At 51.1% G+C, this 17,714-nt stretch overlaps 2 protein-coding genes across 2 annotated transcripts; both read left to right on the top strand.

The window, feature by feature from the left end:
- The first annotated feature begins 5 nt into the window (after positions 1-5).
- Positions 6-5,184, top strand: LOC308575605 (uncharacterized protein C11orf98). The gene is made up of 4 exons (XM_081174357.1): positions 6-156; positions 1,584-1,708; positions 3,074-3,171; positions 4,304-5,184. The coding sequence occupies exons 1-4, from the start codon at positions 121-123 to the stop codon at positions 4,465-4,467; spliced, it is 423 nt and encodes a 140-aa protein (XP_081030483.1). The 5' UTR covers positions 6-120; the 3' UTR covers positions 4,468-5,184.
- A 798-nt stretch (positions 5,185-5,982) lies between these two features.
- Positions 5,983-13,715, top strand: INTS5 (integrator complex subunit 5). Its single transcript, XM_081173278.1, has 3 exons — positions 5,983-6,069; positions 7,630-8,056; positions 9,263-13,715. The coding sequence occupies exons 2-3, from the start codon at positions 7,869-7,871 to the stop codon at positions 12,069-12,071; spliced, it is 2,997 nt and encodes a 998-aa protein (XP_081029404.1). The 5' UTR covers positions 5,983-6,069; positions 7,630-7,868; the 3' UTR covers positions 12,072-13,715.
- The last annotated feature ends 3,999 nt before the right edge of the window (positions 13,716-17,714 follow it).

Below are 17,714 nucleotides of genomic sequence, written 5' to 3'. Positions count from 1 at the left end.
GAGGAGGGGGCGGTCCTTCTAGCGGAGGTTCTCGCTATGCCTCTCCTACCCGGAAGTTAAACTACACAGTACAGTACAGTATAAGGAAGTAGGCAAGGAAGGGTGTCACGTGGGTGAAGCATGGGAGCCACTGGAAAAATCAACCGGCCCCGGACGGTAATTGATCTTTTCTCTCCCCTCCCGCATCTTGTTCCGGGCTTTTGTTTTGTTCCGTTTCATGGCTCTTATTTTTTGATGTTTTTCCCAATGGGGCTAATGATGTCTAGCATTAGTCTGGAGGGAGAGCCCGCGGCCTCTCCGATATTGTTGGACGCCACTTCCCGTCAGCACCAGCTAGTATGGCTAGCGATTGGCGATGGTTTGAGTTCAAGCTCAGCAGGGGTTTGGAGGGCCACAGGCTCCCCTATCTCTGGTTTGTTTGTTTATCACATTTGCATCCCATGTAAAAAAAAATAATATTAATAATATTAAAATTAATATTTTTTTTACTCCAAGGAGCTTAAGGTGCTATACGTGATTCCCTTCCTCACAACCCCCCTGTGAGGTAGATTAGGCTGAGAGACTGACTGGCCCCAGTGAGTTTCATGGCAGAGCAGGGGTTTGAACCCTGGTCTTCCAGGCCCTCCCTTTAAAAAAGCAGCATATGAAATGGGAAGAGTCGTAAGGTGGTAGACTGAGCTGCATTTGGTGTGTGATGTCTTTTTTGTTTTTAAAGGTATTTATTAAATTTTCAACATATTACAGTGTGATGTCTTTTTTGAAAGCATGCCTAGTTTCAGATTTCCTGCCTTTTGAAAACTAATGCACAGGGAAGATAAACTGAAGGCCATCCTTCTTCCTTGTGTGCTAGCTTTTTACTTGTGAGGATGGTTGTTGAAGCTGAGCTTTTAAAAATACCCTCAACCGTCAGTCTCAAGTATTGTAGTATAATCTATTATACTGCATTTAATAGGTTATTGTATTGTAGTCTTTTGTTGGAAGCCACCCAGGGTGGCTGGGGAAACCCAGCCAGATGGGCAGGGTATAAATATATTATTATTATTATTATTATTATTATTATTATTATTATTATTATTATTATTCTCCCCTTTTGTTCTGCTGCCCTGTGTGGATCCAACATTGAATTGTGGTCATAGGTTGATGTGGATGTCCTGTTCTTGAATGCTTCTCTGGTAAGAAAAAAACACCCTGCTTGTAGGACTAAATACAGTGGTACCTCAGGTTAAGTACTTAATTCGTTCCAGAGGTCCATTCTTAACCTGAAACTGTTCTCAACCTGAAGCACCACTTTAGTTAATGGGGCCTCCTGCTGCTGCTGCACCGCCGGAGCACGATTTCTGTTCTCATCCTGAAGCAAAGTTCCTAACCTGAAGCACTATTTCTGGGTTAGCGGAGTCTGTAACCTGAAGCGTATGTAACCTGAGGTACCACTGTACATTAAAAACAGTTCAAAACAGAAACAGCATACACCTGAAATTGGACCGCGAACTAAAGATCAGGCAAATTCATGGAGGCCAAGTGGCTACTAGGATGTTGTTGAGATGGTGACTTGTGTGTGTCAAAGTGGCTTCTCTCTATTTTAGGAGCTACAGAAAAACCTTTTCAAAAGGCGCCGCGTCCTTAGCAAGCAGAAGAGGAAGAAGCACCGGATTGTAGGTGCTGTGGTGGATGAGGGGCTCATCACCATTCATCACCTAAAGAAACGTTGGTGAGTTATGCTTTGCCTTGGAAGCTCTGGGAGAGTTCACCCACTGAGAAACCAAAGAAGAAATCAGAGTCTGGTCATTAGGATACAGTGGTGGCCCGCAAGACGAATGCCTCGCAAGACGCAAAACGAATCTCCTATGGGCTTGCTTCGCAAGACGAAAATGTCTTGCGAGTTCCTGCTGGTTTTTTCCCCTCCCCTCCTTTTTCTAAGCCGCTAAGCCGCTTATCAGCTGATCCGATAAGCCGCTAATAGCGCTAATCCGCTAATCCGTCAATGGGTTTGCTCCGCAAGACGAAAAAACCGCTAGACGAAGAGAATCACAGAACGGATTCTTGCGAGGCACCACTGTAATTTGGAGGAAGGCAGTTCCCAGTCCTGCTTCCAGCCTTGAGATGGGCATGGGGACTGGAATCTAGAGAAGTGGGGAGAGTGTGAGCTGGATTGCTTGGCTTTTTTCTGTCATACTTGCAAGAAAAGTGGAAAGGATTCCCTTTCCCGCCCCGACCTGGCCACAGTGATCTATGCGACGGTCACCTCCAGGCTTGACTACTGTAATTCGCTCTACGCGGGGCTGCCCTTGAAGCTGTCCCAGAAACTCCAGCAGGTGCAGAATGCTGCAGCGAGGCTCCTCACGGGGTCTCTGCCATGGGAGCATATTCACCCAGTGCATTTCCAGCTGCACTGGCTCCCGGTGGAGTACAGGGTCAGATTTAAGGTGCTGGTTTTGACCTTTAAAGCCCTTCACGGCCTAGGACCCTCGTACCTACGGGACCGCCTCTCCCGGTATGCCCCACGGAGAGCCTCAAGGTCCATAAATAGCAACACCCTAGTGGTCCCGGGCCCTAAGCAAGTTAGATTGGCTTCGACCAGAGCCAGGGCCTTTTCAGCACTGGCTCCGGCCTGGTGGAACGCTCTGCCTCATGAGACCAGGGCCCTGCAGGATCTGATTTCTTTCCGCGGAGCCTGTAAGACAGAGTTGTTCTGCCTGGCCTTTGGCTTGGAGCCAATTTGATTCCCTCTTTCTTTTTTCTTTTCCTTTCTCCTCCTGTGATGAGGCTGCATTTTAATATTTTAATGTTTCAATATTTTAATGTTGTATTTTAATCTTGTTTTTAAGTTGTATTCATTCAACTTGTTTTTATTATTGCTTGTTAGTCGCCCTGAGCCCGGCCTTGGCTGGGGAGGGCGGGGTATAAATAAAAAATATATTATTATTATTATTACTACTACTACTACTACTATTTGGCTGGGGGTCACATCTGTGCCGTGCATTTTAAAGCACATTGCAATCCAGCAATGTGTGGTTTAAAAACCCAAACTTCTCCTCTTTGCGCATCACCACCTCCCTGCCATTTCCCTCTCCAGTTCTAGCTCCCGAGCAAACATTACCCTCTCTGGGAAAAAGAAAAGGAAACTGCTGAAGCAAATCCGCCATTCCACAAAAGAGAAGACAGAAATGCAGGGTAAGCCTTTTTGAGGGCCAGACCTTCAGTTCTCCCCCACCTCCTACCCTTGTCCCTTAAGCAGGGAAGCCTTAAATCAGTATTTTAAATACTGAAACGCTTAGGTGCCATGGACCATTTTATGCATTCAGCAGATGTAATGGGTGGGACTTTTCTTGGATTTTGCCACTTTAGGTTCTGGAAGGGGTACTTGCATATTTGAATGACCCTGTCCCTGTATAGTAGAAAAAGATTAAGCTGAGTCCACTTTCTGGGCATGCTGGTTTTCTGCATGCAGGAATTATTATGCTTTGTTTCCAGGGGGTGAGGGTAAGGCAGATGGGAGCCCCACTTACACTCTGAAGTGGTGCTATCAAAGAAGAGCTTTAGTCAGTATTTGGTTTTGTGGAATGTGTAAAATTGGTTCTCTGCTACAGCCTGATTAGTTTTGAATATATGAAGCCTCCTTTTAACAGGGATCTCATTGCCCCCCAACTCCCATCAGTTCTAGCTATCATGGCCCAAAACATCAGGGGTGATGGGAGTTGGAGACTAGCGACATCCAGAGTGCCACAGACTTTGCACCCCAGTCCTTGACACATGTCCCAGCCAACCTGGGATTACATATGAAAGGCACCAACTGAGGTGCAAAATAGGAATGGGGCTCCAATCCCCATCAGCCCCAACAAGTATGGCCAACAGTCTTGGGTGATTGGAGTGGCAGTCCAGTAACAACTAGAAGGCCACAGTTCCTCCACTCCTACCTTTGTTGATGCGGAGAGCAGGCAATTTTGCTGCTCAAATGAGGGACTGCTCAAAGGAGTACCTTGTTCTCACAGGTGTACTTAGCTTTTAGTGTTGCAGTTCCAGCCCTCTGGATACAAATGATTGGCTGAAATCAGGGGGGTGCTTGATGTCATGTTTTTTGGGTACCCATTGAAGACATGTTTTGTTCAAGGACGCTTCCCTTGATAGGTGTTACAGTCATGTATGAAAAATGATTGTCTGTTTATGGATAGTTTTATTGTTTTTAGAAATTACAGCTTTTAGAAACTGGGGTTTGTGTTTTATCCCATTTTTAAATTGGTTTCATGGCAGTTGCTGTACCACTGAGCTACTGTTTTAAAGTTCCTTTTCTCTCTCCTTATTGCAGTTGACCTTTCTCCAGGTCCAAATAAAAATGCCCAGAGTGGCAAGCGGCAGAAGAAGAAGAAGAATGGGGGGGAAACAGCTGGCCCAGATGTAGAGATGGCAGAAGTGGCAGAAGTGGAGCCTGCAGCAGAACCAGGGAGCTCAGATCTTCCTCTGCAGTCTTAAAGCTCAGTCTCTTCACTCTCTTTCGTTGCCTGCTGGCAGAACTCTGGGGTTAGCAGCAAAGGCCATCCATGGCTGCAGAACCAGGAAAGCCATAAGGATTGGGCTTGGAAGCTCTTTAACCCCATGGACTTTGATGTGGCTAGATTTCCGTTAAAAACACACATAGTCTTGAGAGGTTTGCTAGACAGGCTGCAACTGTCTAGTTCCTTTGGCTCTCCAGATATTGCTGAACTACAGCTCCCATCATCCCCTGGCCTTTGGCCATCTAGATGGGGGCTGATGGGAGTTGATGTCCAACAACTTCTAGAGGGGCCCAAATTCCCCACCCCTAAACTAAAAGTAAGGGTGAGGAACATTTTTCTCTCTCTGAGGATTGCATGTTGATGTTGGGTGGGGTGTCAAAACAAAAGTGAGTTGGTGAAATGCATACCATGGATACTGTGCACACTTCTGTCATTCCCCCCCCCCACCAGCCATGGGGCTTATTGATGGTAAAGCATTTTGGGGAGTGTGTGCACTTAATGGAGACTACAGCTGAGGAGGGACATTTTCTGCTCAAAGATCTCTCACCCTCCTGTGCAATAACTGGAAATGCTGGAAAGCAGTCTTCGTTTGGCACCAATATAGAAGGCTTCCCCCCAAGCCTAATTTTGGGGTACAATTTTTGGCAGATGTTCCAGGGTTGAAATATTGTCCCAATAAAATAGCAGAAAACCAGTTCTGTGTCCTGGCTTCTAATTTCTTCCTTGCTCTTTGTGTGTTTATAGGTGGTGGGGAACAACATGTTTATGGGTTATTGGAAGGAGGTCTCTGGATCAAAAATAAAGGAAATCTGAAATCTATAATATACTATACAGTAGTTTAGAAAAATGGACGCGGGTGGTGCTGTGGGTTAAACCACAGAGCCTAGGACTTGCAGATCAGAAGGTCCCTGCGACGGGGTGACCTCCTGTTGCTCAGTCCCTGCTCCTGCCCACCTAGCAGTTTGAAAGCATGTCAAAGTGCAAGTAGATAAATAGGTACCGCTCCGGCGGGAAAGTAAACGGCGTTTCCGTGCGCTGCTCTCATTCACCAGACTTTATCATGCTGGCCCCATGACCCGGAAGCTGGACGCCAACTCCCTCGGCCAGTAAAGCAAGATGAGCACCACAACCCCAGAGTCGGCCACGACTGGGCCTAATGGTCAGGGGTCCCTTTACCGTTACCTTAGTTTAGAAAAGGAGGGAGTGTAGCAACTGTTTACCAAGTTGGGAGCTGCTTATGTGAATTGATTGCCACCAGCCCAAGTGCTGGCGCTTAGTTGACATATCAATAGAACGGAACCCCCTCAAATCACGGGAGTAAGTCCCTGTGAACTTGTACTGCGTGTCAAATAAAAAAACAACTCCAAAGGGGTGTTGCGGCACCTGAAAGGTTAACAGGGTAATGAATAATGCAACAGCGAGTGGGAGGGACCCGCGGCGGAGCGGCCGGCCGGGCGATTCGAGAAGCGAAGAGGCGGGCTCATGCCGCGGGATCCAATAAGAAGCCTCGGTGGTGATAGCGCTCTGCGAGACGGGGGAGTCAAGCGGGATCCAAGATGGCGGCGGCAGCCGCGGAGAGGTGAGAGCCGGCCTCACTTGTGGGGTGGCGGCTATGCGGGGTAGGGCGTGGGGGGAGGGCTGTTTTCAGAATGGCTTCCCTCCCTCCCCACCGAAGACCACCAACTCTTCATTCCTCCTGAATTAGCCTTCAACTTCCGGGGCTTTCCTTCAGCCCCCGCTCCCTTCCCACAGTCGCCTTATTCCCGCCCTCCAGCCCCACATGGTCTCCCCGCCCCCATTGTGCTTCCACGTCGCTTCTGGAATAGACCTCCTTCCCTCGGGGCGCCCCACAGGTGCGCGTGCTGCTCCTTGCCCCGCATCGCCAGCCCCTGCTCACCCACCCAGCCCATGGTCCCCGAATCCCTTGCAGGACCCCTTTCCATTTCTCCACCCCCCACAAGCCCCTTCTAAGGCTTGCAGACCCCTTACAATGCAGCCACCTGCCTGCACGTCTGTCTACCTGTGCTGTGCGCACACGATGCATTTAAAACACCCAGTGCAAAGAATCCTGGGAACTAATTTACCCTGGCAGGGATCTACAGTTCCCAGCGCCCTTAACCAACTGCACTTCCCTGGATTCTTAGAATCACAGAGTTGTAGAGTTGGAAGGGACCCTGACAGTCATCTAGTTCCGCTCCTTGCAGTTCAATTGGTCATCTAGTCCAACCTCTCCCCACCCCCAATTCTTTGGGGAGAGCCGTGTACTCTAAATGTATAGTGTGGATGTGATCCATCTCTGCAATTATTTTTTATTATGAGACAGGTAATCCAATATCTCCATTTGACAGACCGAGTTCAAGAGACACTAGCCCAGGACCCCCAAACAAATCCGTGGCTGCACGGTGATTTTGAATGCAGTTTCTGATGGGCATCTGCTTTAGACATGAGAAGAGAATGTTGGACTAGATGGACCTTTGATCCAGCAGGACTTTTCTTATGTTCATATGTTGCATTCCACTGGTCCGTCTAAAACAGGGTCCCTACCGCCCACTAGTGGGCGTTTCAGGATTCTAGGTGGGCAGTAGGGGGTTCTATGGCACAAGCTGAACCCTCCTTCCATCGAGCACTGGTGGGCGGCAAGGAAATTTTACCATCGAAAAAGATGCATTAGTGGGCGGTAGGTATAATAAGGTTGACTACCCCTGGTCCAAAAGAAGTCATAATGACACCTTTCAAATTACAGGCCCCAAGCCTGCGTGAAAAGTTGCCCCCACAGCTTTTGATTTTCAGAATTATTTTTAAATAGTGTAAGTCAACGAAATGTATATTCCTACCCCATTTGTTTCCCCGTTTGAGGCCCTTGAGGTCAGGGATCTGTTTTGTTACTCTGCCGTCTGCTTCTTTCCCTTCCTGCTTAATTGATTACTGTACTTAGTCTTTTGTTTTCCCTTGTATTTGTACAGAAATCTGAAAGGACTGGTATAAACCGGGGGTGGGGTGGGGTGGAGGGTGAGAATGTGTCATGCACTTTCATGATGGTGATGATGATGATTAATGATAATACTAAAAACAGATCATGTAATTTAAAAAAACCTGTTGGGCTTTTAAGGTGCCACAATTTTTCTTCTTTTTTTAACAGGTGACACATACACCTCAGTTTTGGCAACTGCCCTGTAAAAGAAGCAAAAAACCATTCTGACTGGCAATTGGCAAGTCAAAGCAATTGAGGAATGGTCCTCTGGCTACAGCAAAGAGTGACACAGTGCTTGCCTTCCATGGGTGCCAAGCTTTATAACGGAAAGTGGAACGCTAATCTGAAGGGACGGCAGGCCTGCACGGAAGTATTTTCCAAGGGGGCCCTTTCTGTGTGCTGTTTGTATGCTTCCCTCAACGCCACTCAACCGCGCGCAGGCGCAGAAGGGAAGTAGGGGGGACAAAGGGACTGGTTCTTCTGCAGCTTTTCTCCCCCTGGGCGGTATGTCTGCTCTGTGCGACCCCCCAGGGGTGGCAGGGCATCCGGGGTCCACCCCCAGCCCCAAACCAGCAGCTGCTTCTCCATCGCTCAGGTACTGATTCTCTTACCTCTTCTCTCTCCTCCCTGCCACCTGTAAGGGACTAGGACATCCCCTTTACGCTGGCACCACCCAGTCCCCTCATCTTTGAACAGAGGCTGTGTTGATGGTCACTTGCTCTGGTGGCTCTGGAAAGGAATAATTACACTTGCGACATTTTACAGAGGTCCCTGCCTCAAAGAGCATGCAGTCTAAAATCCGATGAGAAGTGGTAGCAGGGAGGGTTAACACAGGGAAAGCATATGCACCATTTATGTGCGTTTTGGGTGAAGTTGCGGCTACTATTGTGCACAGCAACGGGGGTTGGACTAGATGACCCTTGGGATCCCTTCCAACTCTGCAAGTTTATAAGGCTTGTTGGGAAATTCAGAAGTGACAGATAGGGTGCCTTGGGATGGGAAGTAGGACTGGAGGCAGAGCATCTGCTTTGAGCGCAGAAAGTACTAGATTCCGTACCCAGTAGCATCTCCAGGCAGGGCTGGGAAGAACTGCCTGAAGCCCTGGAGCTACTGCCAGTCAGTGTAACCAGTACTGAGCTAGATGGAGAAAGGATTTGACCTGGTATAAGGGAGCTTCCTGTGTTAACATGCTGGATAATTACAGAATAATACAGGCTAATAATTACAGAATAATTTTTGAAAAGAAGCTCTCACCACTGGACAACTTTCCCCTACCCTGGTCATGTTTTTCTTGTGAAAAGACACATGCATAAGTTCAGATATTTAGCAAATCACATTTTAAAGCAAATTTTAAAAATCATTAACACCAGCCATCGTTTATAAAGTGGACTGTGAGCTTATGAATTAAACAGAACACTTTTTCAAGCTGGATGGGGGGGCGGGAATTGAAAAGAGAGAAATGCCTCTGTGGGAACACATGGTGATAAACCTAGTTTCTGTTGTGAGATGGTAATAGAGTAAAGCAGGCATAGGCAAACTCAGCCCTCCAGATGTTTTGGGATTACAACTCCCATGATCCCTAGCTAACAGGACCAGTGGTCAGGGATGATGGGAATTGTACTCTTAAAACATCTGGAGGACTGAGTTTGCCTATGCCTGGAGTAAGCCCTTGCAAGCAAATTAAGGCCCCACCTGCACTATACATTTAAAGCAGTATCATACCACTTTAAAACAGTCTTGTTTAGGAACATTGACCCAGGAATGATGCTATGTTTCCTTCTTTTTTCTTTGCCTCCTGCAGTTCGCAAGAGCTGGCCCAGGAAATCAAGGCCTTCCTTAGTGGTGTAGACCCTTTGCACGGCAACAAACTCACCCTGAAGGAGCATGCCCGATGCGCCATCCTGCTGCTGCGCAGTCTGCCACCTGCTCGCAGCGCCGTCCTGGACCACCTCCGTGGTGTCTTTGATGAGTACGTGTGCACCTACTTGCTGGACCTGGAGAGCAGCGAGGGTGGGCTGGGCTCCATCCGCTCCCAGGGTCCCAACCTGGACGACGTGGTGCAAGAGATCCAGGCCGTGCTGTCCGAGTTCGTCCGCATGAACCCCAAGGCGTGGGCAGGCTTGGTCTCGGCCTGGTCCATCGACCTGATGGGACAGCTGAGCAGCAAGTATGCTGGCCGGCATGGTGTGCCCCACGCCAGCAGCCTCAACGAGCTGCTGCAGCTGTGGATGTCCTGCAAGGCGACTCGGACGCTGATGGAGATCTACACGCAGTGCCTCTCCTCCATGATCAGCACCTGCCCGGACGCTTGCGTGGACGCCCTGCTGGACACCTCGGTCCAGCACTCTCCGCACTTCGACTGGGTGGTGGCCCACATCGGCTCGTCCTTCCCCAACACAATCATCAACCGCGTGCTCTCCTGCGGGCTGAAGGACTTCTGCATGCACGGCACGGCCTCGGCCGACCTCCTCCTCTTCCCTAGCGCCACAGCAGCAGACAAGAGGGTCCCCAAGATCGCCTCGGTGGTGGGCATCCTGGGCCACTTGGCCTCCCGCCACTCCGAGAGCATCAAGCAGGAGCTGCTAAGGATGTTCCATGGGAGCCTGGGCCCCACGCGGGACCAGCAGCAGAAGGCCACCGTGCCCTTCTTGCTCCAGCTGGCCGTCATGTCTCCCACTCTGCTGGGCACCATCTCGGCCGAGCTGGTGGACTCCCTCAAGCCAGGCGTGCTCAACCAGCTGCACCAACACTTCGCCTCGCTCCCTCGGGAGGATCTGGAGAACATGGTCAGCATCGTGGTGCACCTCATCTGCCAGACGTCGGGAGGAGCTTACCGCACCCTGCAGTTCCTCATCAACACAGCCATGCCGGCTTCTGTCATCACCACCCCAGGCCTGGCCGTCCACGACAGCGTGCGGGAGGCTTGCGACCGTGTCATCCAGCTGCTGCTGCTCAACCTCCAGAAACTGGTGTACAACCGGGGCTCGGCCAGCTTGGCGGAGGCCCCTCCGCGGCCGGTGCCTTTCCTGGATGAGCTGAAGGGCCACGTGCGGGAGCTGTGCGTGGAGACGCTGCGGCTGGAGAGGAAGAGGTTCCTCTGGCAGCACCAGCTGCTGGTCCTCCTCTCCGTCTACTGCACCCCCAGCTGCGCCAGCGAGGCCCTCTTCTTTTTGCTGACACTGGCCAAGAGCCAGGAGGAGCTCAGTCTGGCCACTCAGCTCTACGCCGTGCTCAGCTCTTGCATGAGCGACCTGCTGCCGGCCACCGTGAAGAAGTGCGTGTGCCAGATCCACGCTGGCAGTCTCTCGGAGCAGCACATGGCTCAGCTCTTCCAGAACCTGGCCTTGATCATGCAGAGGGAGAGTGAGGGCCCCGCCTCCATGGGCCACCAGCTGGGTGAGGCTGTCGCGGCGCACCTCTATGACTTCGGGCAGCTCCTGCTGCACTGCAACCCGGAGGTGGCCCAGGTGGCGGCCTTGCTGCTCTCCGTCTGCCCCATGCCAAAGGCCATCCGGCCGGCTCACCTCCTTTTCCTCATCCGCTCGGCCGTCCACCACTTCTTCCTGGTGCTGTGCTGCAAGTGCCCTACGGGCATCAGCTACGGAAGCCGCCTCCTCTGCTGCCTCAGCGGGGCTTCACCCACCGCTGGCAAGGCCATACTTCAGTACCTGGTGGAGGGGGCCCTGCACCCAGGGAACGCCGAGCTCTTTGGTGGGCTGCCCGAGCCTCCTGCAGTCGGGAACGACCCTGCCGCCCTGGAAGGCACCAAGGTCTCCCTGCTGGATATCAACCGGCGATTTATGGCCGCGGTAAACTTCTCGGGAAGTGTGTGGTCTGTCTTCCATGCCGGCGTGATTGGGAGGGGCCTGAAGCCGCCCCACGCCCCCTACCAACGAGAGCCGGAGGAGGTCTCCCACAACGTCCAGACCTTCCTGGGGTTGCTGCTGCGGTGCTGCGGAGCTGAGCGCTGCGGCCCGGAGCCCTCCCAGCACGCTGCCGTCAGCCCCGAGGCAGCGAAGACGGTGGCGGTGGTGCTGGTGGAGACAGTCTGCCCTGACATTACCAACAGCGAGTTGGCGTGGCCTCCGGAGGAGCACACCCGCAACACAGTGGAGCGGGACATCCAGATCGGGAGGGCTTTTCGTGACAACCCCCTGCTCTTCCAGCTGCTTAGCCTGGTGGCGGCGGGGAGGCCGGCCCTCTGTTACTGCTCGGTGCTTCTCCGCGGCCTCCTAGCGACTCTGATGGCGCACTGGGAGGCTTCGCGGGAGAACGACACCACCAGCTCCCCCTGGCACCTGCAGGCCTCCTGCGCCCTGGTGGCCTGCATGGGCGAGGGCCACCTCCTCCCGCCCGTGCTCAGCAACATGCATGAGATTTTTGACCAGCTGGCGCCCTTTGAGGTCCACCTCTTGCTCCTCAGCGTCTGGGACTACATGCGCGACAACAGCCCGCTGCCGCAGAAGTTCACCTTCAACGCTAGCACAGGACTCTTCTTCCGGGACTTCAGCAGAGACACCGACATTGGCAAATACCTTTGCGTTCTGCACAGCGTCCTGCATAAAAATATTGACCGGCTGGGGCTGCTCTCGGGGCGCTTCCAGATCTAGCACCTCTTTTGGTGTTTTTGCCCTGTGGGATTGGTCAGCCCGCCTGCCACTGTCAGGGGAGAGAACATCCTGCCTTCCTGCCTTTTTAAAGCAAAGGGGAAACTGTCATATGACTTGTCCAGGTGTGCAGCAGTTGGGGGTTGTCATGAGAAAGAAGGAACAGAAGGTCCTTCTTTCCCAGGCCTCATCTGTATCCTCAGCTTCGATGTGATGCCACCCCAACTGGTGTTGGCAGCTTAGTTTGCAGAAGGACCTACGAAGTGTGAGCTGAAAATGCAGTTGTAAGTCATGAGATGTTACTTCAAAAACACAACATGCAGCAAGTAGAGAAGTTGCCAGGATGACATGGCACTTGAGAGGGTCAGAGGCCTCGGTTAAAGCCAGATGGTACCAGTATGGACACAGTCTTGTGTACTCTGCTGTGTGCCATGTGATATGGCTGTCAGTGTCAGTTGACATGGCCATATCCAGGTAGCCTGAGGGGAGAATGCCTGAAGCTTTTGCATTTCTCTATCTTGTTTTTCCAGATCTGTTAGCTCACTTCCTATGGTCATATATGGCTGGTTTCTCAATGTTTTGCTATGATCTGGAAATCTGTTAAGATTCCCACGGAGGTTACAATCGCTGAGCAGGTACACATTCCTAAATGCACAAGAATAGGGAGGGAGCAAGGAGGGGAAAATTGGTGAATAAATTCTGGTACAAACCACCCCTCCCCGCAAAAAACCCCAAAGCCATTTCCCTGTAATAAAGGACAAATAGATTAAGTAATGATCACTTACTGGGCTGCTCAGTTGGTGAGTGGGTATAAGAACGTGCAAATATTTCTAGTTACACAGAGCTGGTGAAATGTTGCCCTCCTGAAGAGCTCTGCATAACCTGAAAGACTTTCATGTTTCTGGGTTAATCAGAGCTCTTCTGTGGGCCCAAAATGCAAATGTTTCAACATGAGCATGGCCCAGTCGGTACTGCCTTGCTTGACGTGAGAGTGTTTCCCCCAGACTGCTTCACTAAAGTAATGATTTGGGCAGGTGAAGCCATTTGCCTGTTTGGCTGCTTCTTAGAGTGGCTCTGAGCTGGCCATTGATTGCCCCCCTCCTACAATTCCTGGTGATGGGGTTGTAGCCAGCTAAGTCCTATTCATTGAAACTTTGATTTCAGTGGGCCTTCTCTGAGTAGCACTTGGATACAACACTTTGCATAAACAGATGTGGCCAGCTTATCTTACAAAACTGAGGGCTCTTCTCCAGAAGGTTTCTGATGCTGTTGTGTGGGAACAACTGACCATAATGCCAGAACTTGCCTAAACTTATCCATGCATACTTGAGCACTGATCTATATAGCCAGTCCAAAGAGAGATGTCCCCCTAATGGTACCAGAGCTCCGCTTGTGTGTGACAAGAGTCCTGCTTGACCTCCTTGTGCCTAAATGCCGTCTGGGCAATTACTACTTTCCTTTTCAGGGACGATTCAAGTGCTAGAAAGAGGTTGTGTGTAGCACGGGGTTCTTGCTGTCAGTCATTTTCAGCAGGGCTGGAGGGTTGCTGGCCTTTCTGCTTTTGCATCATCACAGCCCAGTTGGGTGGTTTTTGTGGGAGGTGATGGGTTAAACCGTTTTCTAAATAATAAAAAAGTGAAGAAGGAACTTCTGTCCCTTTGCTTTTTCAGTTAGAGACAGAGGGCTAAGAGAATTTCCATCTGGATGGCGAAATAAGCAGTTGCAACAATGTGGTTGAGCAAATTTCAATTTCTTTTTTAAAAAAGGAAAAGGAGCTTATATGACTCTGCAGCTGGCTTGGCATACAAAGAGCAGCTCACACAGCACTGGCACTTTGTCCAGAAACAGTGTTCCTGCAAATTCTTTGTCATTTGTAAAAAATAAGCATCATAATTAAATGACAAATTCCAGCCAATGAAAGAACACCAGCAGCCTTCCACCTGGGGTTGCTCAGGGGTTTAGGAAGCCAAGGAAGCCAATTTTGTGATCTGCGGTTAGAATCAGTGCTGTTTCAAAAGGTTCAGTCTGCCATCCTGATTTAAAAAACCCGTCCAAACACAGAGAAAAACTTGTTCCTTGATCTCGGGAAGCATTGTGCAAAATTTGGTTATGGTATTTTAAGAGGTGTTCAAAATGCAGAGCGAGCCAGCAGTAAATCACACTCTGCAAGTTGGAGTTAACTCTTTATTAGCAAAAACACAATCTGCACAGGAGTGTCAGGCCTAATGAGCAACCAGTGGCGTAGCGTGGGTTGTCAGCACCCGGGGCAAGGCAAGTAATTTGCGCCCCCTAACCCGTGGATTTGCGCCCCCTAACCCCCAGATGTTGCGCCCGGTGCGGCCCGCCCCCCCTGCACCCCCCACGCTACGCCACTGTGAGCAACTCATCTCCAGTAGATCTTGCCTCCATGAAGCAGTTGCTGAGACTAAAGGTCCCCGCCTCCCCACAGCTGCCTACATCCCCTCCTCTCCAGGGTTTTCCCCAAGCAATTGGCGATGGCGAATCGCCAATCCTTTCTCCACCCTTTTCATGCGTCTTCTGGTTCTGGGAGGCAGGGAGGAGAGCTTGCAGCAGGAGTGGGAGACACCCTTGACCTCTCTCCTCCCACCCTCCTGCTTCAGCTTCAGCTTCTGCCTCTGATTCCAGACTTCTCTCTGACACAGACTCTCCAGCTCACTAGGCCCTGTTACCTCTTCGGCTTCTGACACCTCCTCTTCCCAGTCTTCTCCTTTGGGCTACTACTCATTGTTATCCCACCACCACTCCCCATTCCCCAAGTTCTGATCCTTCTCCCCTTGGTGCTTCTCCATCTTGTTTCTCCCGCCATTCCTTTGTGTCCAGCCAGTCCATAACAATAAAGAACTGTCCAAAATATGTAGCAGATATACATAAAGGTAAAGGGACCCCTCACCATTAGGTCCAGTCGTGGCCGACTCTGGGGTTGCGGCGCTCGTCTCGCTTTACTGGCCGAGGGAGCCGGCGTACAGCTTCCGGGTCATGTGGCCAGCATGACTAAGCCGCTTCTGGCGAACCGGAGTAGCACACGGAAACGCCGTTTACCTTCCCGCCAAAGCGGTACCTATTTATCTACTTGCACTTTGATGTGCTTTCGAACTGCTAGGTTGGCAGGAGCAGGGACCGAGCAACGGGAGCTCACCCCGTCGCAGGGATTCGAACCGCCGACCTTCTGATCAGCAAGTCCTAGGCTCTGGTTTAACCCACAGTGCCACCTGCGTCCCAGTAGATATACATACATACATACATACATACAAACAAACAAAACATATAAGAATCCTGCTGCATCAGGCCATTGTCTCATCGAAGTCCAGCCTCCTGTTCACACTGACTGATCAGATCCCTCGCAGGTAGACAGAGTGCTGCTGTGCTCATGTCCTGCTTTCAGGTTCTCCACAGGCTTCTGGTTGGCCACTGAGAGAACAGGATACTGGACTAGATGGGTCAATGGCCTGATCTAGCGGGTGTGTCTTACCTTCTTAAGACATTCTTACCCAGGGATGTGTGTCCAGGTGTCATTGGGCTTTAGCTCTCATCAGCCCCAGGGAGTACAGGCAACAGGGAAGTTGCAGTTCATCAGCACCTGGAAGGCCACAAGGTCACCTCAACTCTAATCACTACACCACACTGCCTTTCTTGATAGCTTAGAATTCAGTGCAGCTTTTACCATGTCAAACTTATTGGCAGCAGCTCTGTAGGGTTTAATTCGGGGTAAATTCTTAGCCCTACATGGAGACACTAATGACTGAATTATTGGGACCTTCTGCATGCGAAGCAGGTGCTCTGCTGTTGAGCTATGGCCCTCTCGCCATCACCAGCTACCTGATCCTGTTAACTGATGACTGGTGTCATATCCACACTGTACATTTAAGCCGCATGGCTTCCCTTGAATAATAATGGGAACTGTAATTTAAGGGTGTTGGGAATTGTAGCTCCTAAGGATAAACTGCAGTTTCCAGGGTTTGGGGGTGGAGAAGCCACGACTGTTAAAGGGGTAGGTTTTTAGCTTTTAAAATTTTATTTGACTAAATCATTCAAAGGGAGATGTGTGTTGGAATAAAAGAGGATATATACAGCCCCAAATGAACAGAGTGTAGTATAAGCCCTCAAAAGAAAAATAGCTCCGTTGGGTTTGGGGCATTGCGGTTGGGGACAGCTGGCTTCTCGTTTTTGGCTAGATGAACACACATCCTACTGCTCACTTTCTAAGATTTCAGAAAGGGGCCAGTCGAAGACTCCTTTCTCAGAATCGGATCCCTGACGTTCATTCCCCCAGGACGGGACCCAGGCGTTCGAGTTTCCTATCTCACAATAGGATCCAGGCACCGAAGCTTCGTGTAATCATGATTTCCCAGAATGGGACCCAGGCGTCCGAGCACTGCCTGCCCCCATTCCCCGCTCCCGGGAAACGTGCCTTTGCCGCCGTGCCTTAGCGGCCTCCGGTGTACGCACGCGCCGGGAAAACCCGCTCATGAATAATGCAACAGCGAGTGGGAGGGACCAGCGGCGGAGCGGCCGGACGGCCGATTCGAGAAGCGAAGGGGCGGGCTCATGCCGCGGGATCCAATAAGAAGCCTCGGTGGGGACGGGGTGGGGCTGATAACCCTCGGCGGGAGGGGGGAGTGAAGCGGGATCCAAGATGGCGGCGGCGGCAGCAGTAGGGAGGTGAGAGCGAGGCTCACTTGTGGGGTGGCGGCTATGCGGGGTAGGGCGTGGGGGGAGGGCTGTTTTCAGAATGGCTTCCCTCCCTCCCAAATTCCAGCCAATGAAAGAACACCAGCAGCCTTCCACCTGGGGTTGCTCAGGGGTTTAGGAAGCCAAGGAAGCCAATTTTGTGATCTGCGGTTAGAATCAGTGCTGTTTCAAAAGGTTCAGTCTGCCATCCTGATTTAAAAAACCCGTCCAAACACAGAGAAAAACTTGTTCCTTGATCTCGGGAAGCATTGTGCAAAATTTGGTTATGGTATTTTAAGAGGTGTTCAAAATGCAGAGCGAGCCAGCAGTAAATCACACTCTGCAAGTTGGAGTTAACTCTTTATTAGCAAAAACACAATCTGCACAGGAGTGTCAGGCCTAATGAGCAACCAGTGGCGTAGCGTGGGTTGTCAGCACCCGGGGCAAGGCAAGTAATTTGCGCCCCCTAACCCGTGGATTTGCGCCCCCTAACCCCCAGATGTTGCGCCCGGTGCGGCCCGCCCCCCCTGCACCCCCCACGCTACGCCACTGTGAGCAACTCATCTCCAGTAGATCTTGCCTCCATGAAGCAGTTGCTGAGACTAAAGGTCCCCGCCTCCCCACAGCTGCCTACATCCCCTCCTCTCCAGGGTTTTCCCCAAGCAATTGGCGATGGCGAATCGCCAATCCTTTCTCCACCCTTTTCATGCGTCTTCTGGTTCTGGGAGGCAGGGAGGAGAGCTTGCAGCAGGAGTGGGAGACACCCTTGACCTCTCTCCTCCCACCCTCCTGCTTCAGCTTCAGCTTCTGCCTCTGATTCCAGACTTCTCTCTGACACAGACTCTCCAGCTCACTAGGCCCTGTTACCTCTTCGGCTTCTGACACCTCCTCTTCCCAGTCTTCTCCTTTGGGCTACTACTCATTGTTATCCCACCACCACTCCCCATTCCCCAAGTT

Source organism: Podarcis bocagei (assembly GCF_964188305.1).
Source record: "Podarcis bocagei genome assembly, chromosome: 16".
NCBI classification, from domain to species: Eukaryota; Metazoa; Chordata; class Lepidosauria; order Squamata; family Lacertidae; genus Podarcis; species Podarcis bocagei.
This window is presented reverse-complemented; position numbering and strand designations above follow the sequence as displayed.